Raw genomic sequence first — 9,588 nt, forward strand, 5'->3', positions numbered from 1 at the left:
GAACTAAGTCGCTTAACCCCTTAAACGAATAATTATTTAGCCTAAGCCTCGTTTCAGCCACACTAAACAATCGTTTAAGGCAGCGGTTCTTAACCTGGGTTCGATCGAACCCTAGGGGTTCGGTGAGTCGGCCTCAGGGGTTCGCCGGAGCCTCCGCCACGGAGGTAAAGAGACATCCGACTTATCGTGTAAATAAAAACTTCTCCCTATCTGTGTATTATGGATACCCCAAAACAATGTTCCCTCTAATTTTCCATCTGATTTGCAAGTTTTTCGATTGATCGATTTTACTAGTAGATTGCAAAGGAAGAGAATACATTATATGAAACAGTACAGTACATATTCCGTACAATTGACCACTAAATGGTAACACCCGAATACGTTTTTCAACTTGTTTAAGTCGGGGTCCACGTTAATCAATTCATGGTAATGTGTGTAAGGTGTGTAATTTGTTGTGAGTTCATGCACAGTGTTGGATTTGTTCTTTGAACAAGGTGATGTTCATGCACAGTTCATTTTGTGCACCGGTAAAAAAACATATCACTTTTTCTTGAATTGAAAAAACATTTTATTTTTCACTAAAGAAGGGTTCGGTGAATGCACATATGAAACTGGTGGGGTTAGGCACCTCCAAAAATGTTAAGAACCACTGGTTTAAGGTAACCCTCCTCTGAAAATTTGGGGGATTTACCCTGGATAACCTTATCCAGGGTAGTGTAAACGGGGCCATAGGGTTTATTTTCAGATCTGTAGTAAATCCCCCTTTCCGCAAAGCTGTGGGTCTATACGTGGGGTGGTATCTTGTCCATGAAGGGGTTTTTTTCTGTTCATGACGTCGGGCAAAAGTCGAAAATTCAAAAGCGCCTCAAAGACCCTGTCTACATTAACTCATTAAATTAGTATTATTATGGTGTGTGTGTGTATAAGGTAAGACATATTATCTGGCGTTTTGTTTCGCAATATTGAGTAAAAGCAACGTTTCTTACCTTCTGGTAACTGCTGATGTGTATTTGGGATCTGCGAAAATACTGAAAAATTGCACGCATCCACCTTTATAGTCCGTGTCGACACCGTAGTCGATAATATTCTTCTTATTCTCTATCTTCTTGTTATGGGACATTCATCCTCCGCTGTTGCCATTTCTAATATAAAGTAGTGTAAAGTTCTTACTTATATCTGTCAGTAAACTCGCCATGAAAGCGCTAAAACATACCAGTGTAGTGAGTTTTATATTATTCACCCAAGGAACTTTAGTTATTAGAGAGTTCCGGTCGGACGTTTTTTCCACGGGACACATTTCCGGTGTGGTTGTTTCCGGACGAGGAGATTCTGCTCCGTTATTGATTGAAGTAAAGTCTGAATGTCATTAAAACAGTTAGCTCCAACTTTTGACACTTCTTCAACTCCCGTCCTTGCACGCTACACCGCTACAACTAAGATGACGGAGAGAAGACACTGTCGAAGGTGAGCCACGTAAATAAGACCGCCTACAAAACGGCGCATCCAGAAGCGACTGTCAGAAAGCGCCTTGAAGATGATCTGTAAAACATAATCTTGTCATGATCTGTGGTCTGGTTCATGTTTTTTGTTATTTTCTGTTTAAGACTCCATAGATCCTGTTTGCGCTCCCTTATTTGGTCACCATGGCGACTCATTGGTTTCACCTGCCTCATTTGACACACGCACCTGGCTCTAATCAAAGAGACTATTTAAGCCTGTCGTTGCCAGTTAGTCGGCCTGGCGACATTGCTCTGTATTGATTGTTTCATGCTTTGTTCATACTGCTCGTTCCATGCCTTGCCAAGTAAGTTTTTGTTTATTCATGCCACAGTTAGCAAGTTTTTGTTTCATGTCCATAGTTTACGCTAAGTGTTAGTTTTTGTTTCCTTCGTTAAGTTTTGCCTTCACCTTGTGCGCCTTTTTGCTTTGTAGTACTCTTAGTTTGAGATTAAATCATGTTTTTACCTGCACGCCTTGTCCTGAGTAGTCCGTTTGCTTCCTGGGAAAACCATCCTCACAGTAAGTTGCGAAAACCTCGTTAGGACAAATCTATGCAACATTTTGACCAAAGAACCACCATTACATGTTATGTAGACCACAAGGAAGTGTTTTACATTTCGAAAAAAATAACAATAATATGACTCCGGTGCGCTTTATATATGAAAAAAGATAAAAAATAGACCATTCATCGGCAGTGCGTCTTATGGTCCGGAAAATACGGTATTAAAATGTGGCTTAAAACTGTTATTAAAGGTTTTATTTCAAGCAAAGTGATGATGATCAGATTCTCTGCGGGAAAATGAGTTTTGTGTTCACATCATGACTGTTTTAAAAAGAGCTTAGCGAGTCAAAGGATGTGCTGACAGCGACTTGGAGGAATTGAGCACGGTCGCACAACAACTTCATATTTTAGCAGGAATCCAGTAACTCCCATGCCAACAGGCAGATTCTCTTGTCTCCTAATGTCTTCTGCAGACTCCGAAAAACAAAAAAAATCCAGCCCTCCCCCCTTTATGGAGGCCTTTGCCAATAATCCAAACATCTTTAGAGGCTGATTCATGGAAGTCATTCTAACCAGCGACGGTTCCCACATTATTTCTGTCACACTTTTTTTTTGCCACATCCCCGAAATAGATTACAGCCCCGGCCCGCTTCACATGTCCAGTCCGACCAACTGTGCAAACTTTTTTAAAAAGTCTCGGACATTTGCAACAAAAGCTCTGAAAATACCCCTCCGGCTGGCGTCAAAAAAATCTTTTAATGGGCCTGCCAGGGCCGCCGAGCTGGCCCTCCGACAGATTTATGCCCTCGTAATAATAATCAGCCTACTACTGTTACCCTGAGAGAAGCATTCCTCGGTTTGAAGCAAGACATGTTAATTCAATTATAAACACTTCTTCTCATGCTAGAGCCCCTTTAGGGGGTCCATCCTAGGGCCGTGCATACGTTAGTGTGCGGCCTGGATGTGATTGGCGTTCAATACTTGCGCAAATGATCACTGAGAAGTCTTTTAAGGAGATTTGATGAATGGCTGCCGCCTGTGTAAATAGGAGCTCATGTAAGATTGGAAATCCAAAGTGCAGCTCCTCCAAGAACCCGAAGCCCGCGCGCGGCCGTCTCTGTTTACGGTATATGTGACGACGTTGCCGCGGTAACAGCAGCTGTGATATCCCCCGTATAAAACCCCTCGCAGGGGGTCGCACAACATACACCGCGCCGATTATAGTTGTTGTTTTATCGTACGCGACGCCGCTCGTTTGCCGCTTGTTACAGTTTAGTTCGCCGGGTGCACGGTTATTTCCTGCCCAGTGGCGTTACCGTGGAGATGCCCTGTGCACTTGATTCCAGGAGAGCATGAAGGGTGTGTGTGCCAAAGCAGCAACATCGCTTCACTACGCTGGTTCAGAACTATGCGGTGTTGGGCGTTCTGGCATCCGCTGTGTTTGTGGGAATGCTGCGAGACAAACATTCGCACTAACTTTGAACACTAAAGATGTGGTATCTTTTGTGCTTTCTGCATGCTGGGAGACCACCATTGAGGGTGAAGATATTGTGTGCATCCCAAACCTTTTATTGTGTGAATGCTGAGGGATTAGCATTCCCACCAATGCTATTTGGTGTATGCTGAGAAAGCATTATTCAAACTAGCGCTATGTTGTGCATCTAAAACATTCATTCTGTGAATGCTGAGAGAGTATTGAGACTCACGCTGATACATTCATACATATACATATAGAAATATATATACATATACATATATACATAGAGAAATATATATACATATACCGAGAACATATACATATATACATATATATATATATATATATATATATATATATATATATATATATATATATATATATATATAATATATATATATATATATATATATATATATATATATATATATATATATATATATATACAGTCGTGGTCAAAAGTTTACATACACTTGTAAAGAACATAATGTCATGGCTGTCTTGAGTTTTCAATAATATCTACAACTCTTATTTTTTTGTGATAGAGTGATTGGAGCACATACTTGTTGGTCACAAAAAACATTTATGAAGTTTGGTTCTTTTATGAATTTATTATGGGTCTACTGAAAATGTGACCAAATCTGCTGGGTCAAAAGTATACATACAGCAATGTTAATAATTGGTTACATGTCCCTTGGCAAGATTCACTGCAATAAGGCGCTTTATAGTCATCCTTAAGCTTCTGGGAAGCTTCTGGTTGAGTTTTTGACCACTCCTCTTGACAAAATTGGTGCAGTTCAGCTACATTTGTTGGTTTTCTGACATGGAATTGTTTCTTCAGCATTGTCCACATGTTCTCAATGGGGTTTAAGTCAGGACTTTGGGAAGGCCATTCTAAAACCTTAATTCTAGCCTGATTTAGCCATTCCTTTACCACTTTTTACGTGTGTTCATTGTCCGGTTGGAACACCCAACTGAGCCCAAGACCCAACGGGCTGATGATTTTAGGTTGTCCTGAAGAATTTGGAGGTAATCCTCCTTTTTCATTGTCCCATTTACTCTCTGTAAAGCACCAGTTCCATTGGCAGCAAAACAGGCCCAGAGCATAATACTACCACCACCACCAAGCTTGATGGTAGGATTGGTGTTCCTGGGATTAAAGGCCTCATCTTTTCTCCTCCAAACATATTGCTGGGTATTGTGGCCAATCAGCTCAATTTTTGTTTCATCTGACTACAGAACTTTGCTCCAGAAGGTCTTATCTTTGTCAATGTGATCAGCATCAAACTTTAGACAAGCTTTAAGGTGTCGCTTCTGGAGCAAGGGCTTCCCTCTTTCATGGTAGCCTCTCAGTTCATGGCGATGCAAAACACGCTTGACTGTGGACACTGACACCTGTGTTCCAGCAGCTTCCATTTCATTGCAGACCTGCTTTTTGGTGGTTCTCGGTTGACTCTTGATCATCCTGACGACCAGTTTTCTGTCAGCAGCAGGTGATAGCTTGCGTTTTCTTCCTGATTGTGGCAGTGACAAAACTGTGCCGTGCACTTTATACTTACGAACAATTGTCTGCACAGTTGCCTTTGGGACCTTAAGCTGCTTTGAAATGGCTCCAAGTGACTTTCCTGACTTGTTTAAGTCAATGATTCGTTTTTTCAGATCTGTGCTGAGTTCCTTTGACTTGCCCATTGTCGCGTTTGTAACCGAGTCTAATGACCGCATCACATGAGCCCTATTTAAATGGGCTCAGAGAAGTCAACAGGTGTCGTCAATCATAATTACTCACATGAATTTAAAAGGCAATGCCATGAAGCTTATTTGATTTGATTGTAACTTTTCTACATCACCAAAATTGATTGCTGTATGTATATTTTGACCCAGCAGATTTGGTCACTTTTTCAGTAGACCCATAATAAATTCATAAAAGAACCAAACTTCATGAATGTTTGTTGTGACCAACAAGTATGTGCTCCAATCACTCTGTCACAAAAAAATAAGAGTTGTAGAAATGATTGGAAACTCAAGACAGCCATGACATGATGTTCTTTACAAGTGTATGTAAACTTTTGACAGGCCAAAAGTGACAATCTACAATGTTAATAGTCATGAAAATAAAGAAAACGCATTGAAATGAGAAGGCGTGTCCAAACCTTTGGCCTGTACTATACTTCCTGTGGTGTATCCGTTATACAGTGCTCAATACCGGGGTAAAGCGGAATATACGTTAGGTCAGGAAAAAACACAGAGGCTATTTCATCCCGACAAGCCTGTTTCGCAGGTGTCCCTGATTTGACGAGCAGGGAAACCTGCAAAACAGGCTTGTCGGGATGAAATAACCTGGGTTTTTTCCTGACCTAACACACATATATATATATATATATATATATATATATATATATATATATATATATATATATATATATATATATATATATATATATATACAGTATATATATATATATATATATGTTAAAGTTAAAGTACCAATGATTGAATTGAATTGAATTATTTATTTCAAACCTGCACTGTACAACAACACACTTTTTTTTTAACATTTTGGCAGAGACATTTATATGATTTGAATGATTGTCACACATACACACTAGATGTGGCGAAATGATTCTCTGCATTTGACCCATCACCCTTGATCACCCCCTGGGAGGTGAGGGGAGCAGTGAGCAGCAGCGGTGGCCGTGTCCGGGAATCATTTTTGGTGATTTAACCCCCAATTCCAACCCTTGATGCTGAGTGCCAAGCAGGGAGGTAATGGGTCCCATTTTTATAGTCTTTGGTATGACTCGGCCGGGGTTTGAACTCACAACCTACCGACACTCTAATCACTAGGCCGCTGATCATATATATATATATATATATATATATATATATATATATATTTATATATATATATATTGTTGCACATAAACAAAATGTTTAAAAAAAATTAATTGGTGGGGTAAAATTTCCCAAATTTTGATACATATTTAAACCTGCGAAACAGGCTTGTAGGGATTAAATAACCTCTGTGTTTTTTCCTGACCTAACATATATATATATATTGTTGCACATAAACAAAATGTTTAAAAAAAAAATAAAATTGGTGGGGTAAAATTTCCCAAATTTTGATACATATTTGACGAGCAGGGAAACCTGCGAAACAGGCTTGTAGGGATGAAATAGCCTCTGTGTTTTTTCCTGACCTAACATATATATATTGTTGCACATAAACAAAATGTTTAAAAAAAAATAATTGGTGGGGTAAAATTTCCCAAATTTTGATACATATTTGACGAGCAGGGAAACCTGCGAAACAGGCTTGTTGGGATGAAATAGCCTCTGTGTTTTTTCCTGACCTAACATATATATATATATATATATATATATAGTTGCACATAAACAAAAATGTTTGGAAAAAAATTAATTGGTGGGGTAAAATTTCCCAATTTTTGGTACATATACTTCCACCCTTTTTAAAATGTATTTGCTCATTTTATAAGGACAATACACATATTGCACAGACCCGATATAGCGAGAAGCTCATTTTCATCTGTTGTACCGATGCAAAAAAATTGCTGACTTTGTAAAATTTGCACGTTTCACAAATCACACTTAATTTCTGGCATTCAAGTGGTTTAAAATAAATAAATAAATAAATAAATTTAAAAAAGGAGGTACCAAGAGGCAGAATTTACCTACGGACTCAATATCCAGTAACCGCTGGAGGTCGCTGATGCTGTGGATTTCACTGTGGGCCAGTCTGTCTATCAGTTCCTGGGGAAACTGCACTTCCTTCGGCGTGGAGATGAAGAGGAGGGTTGCAGAGAAACGGGGAGAAAGAGAGAGGTGGAATATGTGTTAGTGTAATTGTTGCTGGCTGCAAACAAACTCTTGCATAAACAATTTCATCCAACTAAACCGGCGTTTAATGCATGCAAACGTTAACTGGAGCGTGCATGACGCGTTCGGGGCTGCAGGCGCAGCGGGGTTGTGCGCACTTGTTGCGCTCCTGCACCCGGTGGGCTATGGGGGGGCCACAGGGGCTATTTATAATGAAGGCGTTTAGCCCAACTTGGCTCAGGCTACAAACAAATTAGGCAACAAAAGCCCGAAATAACCCAGCGAGTGTGTTGGCTTGGTTGCACCAACTCTTGCTTTTTGGGCCCCTAAACGCGCAAAAGTGGCCCTTTTTTTTAATTGTTTTTTGCATTAGGTTTACCTCAGCGGTGGCCAGCAGCAGGTAGGTCGTCCACAGCAGGAAGGAACAGATTGTGGCTCTCATCTCCCTTTTAATTTGGATTGAACCCCAAACGAGACGAAGCAGGCGTGTAGGAGCCCCAAAGTCGCTCCTGGCCCCCGAGGACCCTCAACCATCCCCTCAGGGAGAGAAAGCTGTGGAGGTTCTGAAAAAACTCCAGTTACTCCTTTGCATAGCTCGGCATAGCTCCTCCAAAAGTGGGACAATCCCCGTGCGCGCACTGCACTTGTCACTTATTATTATCACCCACGCACACGCACGCACACACACACACACACACACACACGCACGCAGGGGTTTTCTTCAAAGTTGTCTTAGTTTGTCTCTAAAAAAAAGATATAATCCAGTGGAGAAGATCCTCAAAGAAAGAAGAAGTAGGGGGGAAAAGTTGTCCATGCATAAAAAAGGCATCCAGAGCTGGCGGAGTGTGTCCGTGGAGTGGAGTGGGAGAGTGTGTGCTGCTGGTTATAGAGAGGCGGCGTGCGCGCAATTTGCGCCTCCCACTCGCGTCTCCCCTGATGGTGCGTCTTCTTCCACCAGGGGAGCTGGTTGGCTGCCTTGAGACTCAAGAGCAGGAACCCCCCCCCCCCCCCCCCCCCCCACACACACACACACACACACACACATACACACCCACTAAGCCCACCCCTTGTATGTGAGTGTAAAGATGAAGCCCCTGAGGGTTCCACACAGGCCACTTTATCACTTTATTAGGCACACCTGCACAAATCCAATCCATGCAAAGATTTATGCACTCGTCAAATATTCTAATGCGTGGTTTTGCAACCAAAAAACGTTGAAAGAGCCATATTGGACCAAAAATACAAAAAACGAATCTGTCTGGAGCCACAAAAAATTTAAATCTGTATATAAGTGTTATAATGAAGGCAAGTGTATATATTAGCTATAATAGCCTACTATCAAAATGACTTTAAAAGTCTCATATAAGTGTTATCATGAAGGCAACACATGACATTAGTGTCTATATTAGCTATGATAGCCTACTATCAAAGTGACTTTAAAAGTCGTATATAAGTGTTATAATGAAGGCAACACATGATGTAAGTGTCTATATTAACTATACTAGCCTACTATCAAAATGACTTTAAAAGTCTTAAATAAGTGTTATCATGAAGACAACACATGATGTTAGTGTCTATATTAGCTATAATAGCCTACTATCAAAGTGACTTTAAAAGTCTTATATAAGTGTTATAATGAAGGCGACGCATGATGTAAGTGTCTATATCAGATATAATAGCCTACTATCAAAGTGACTTTAAAAGTCTCATATAAGTGTTATCATGAAGGCAACACATGACATTAGTGTCTATATTACCTATGATAGCCTACTATCAAAGTGACTTTAAAAGTCGTATATAAGTGTTATAATGAAGGCAACACATGACATTAGTGTCTATATTAGCTATGATAGCCTACTATCAAAGTGACTTTAAAAGTCTCATATAAGTGTTATAATGGATGCAACACATGATGTAAGTGTCTATATTAGCTATACTAGCCTACTATCAAAATGACTTTAAAAGTCTTAAATAAGTGTTATCATGAAGACAACACATGATGTTAGTGTCTATATTAGCTATAATAGCCTACTATCAAAGTGACTTTAAAAGTCTTATATAAGTGTTATAATGAAGGCAACACATGATGTATGTGTCTATATTAGCTATAATAGCCTACTATCAATGTGACTTTAAAAGTCGTATATAAGTGTTATAATGAAGGCAACACATGATGTAAGTGCTTATATTAGCTTTACTAGCCTACTATCAAAATGACTTTAAAAGTCTTATATAAGTGTTATAATGAAGGCGACGCATGATGTAAGTGTCTATA

The 9,588-nt window shown here is 39.9% G+C and overlaps 1 protein-coding gene across 2 annotated transcripts in view; it reads right to left on the reverse strand.

The window, feature by feature from the left end:
• The window catches only part of pdgfab (platelet-derived growth factor alpha polypeptide b), a 53,865-nt gene extending 45,704 nt beyond the window's left edge, over positions 1–8,161 (reverse strand). For both annotated transcript variants that reach the window (XR_009824493.1, XM_062036411.1), the window contains exons 1-2: positions 7,693–8,161; positions 7,169–7,265 (exon numbers count right to left, since the gene is read on the reverse strand). Coding sequence is in view for 1 of the 2 variants with exons in the window: in XM_062036411.1 (XP_061892395.1) it covers positions 7,169–7,265; positions 7,693–7,755 (160 nt within the window). In the remaining variant the exon portion in view is untranslated. The remainder of the gene's footprint in view (positions 1–7,168; positions 7,266–7,692) is intronic.
• Between the last annotated feature and the right edge of the window lie 1,427 nt (positions 8,162–9,588).

Source organism: Entelurus aequoreus, linkage group LG25, assembly GCF_033978785.1.
Source record: "Entelurus aequoreus isolate RoL-2023_Sb linkage group LG25, RoL_Eaeq_v1.1, whole genome shotgun sequence".
NCBI lineage: Eukaryota > Metazoa > Chordata > Actinopteri > Syngnathiformes > Syngnathidae > Entelurus > Entelurus aequoreus.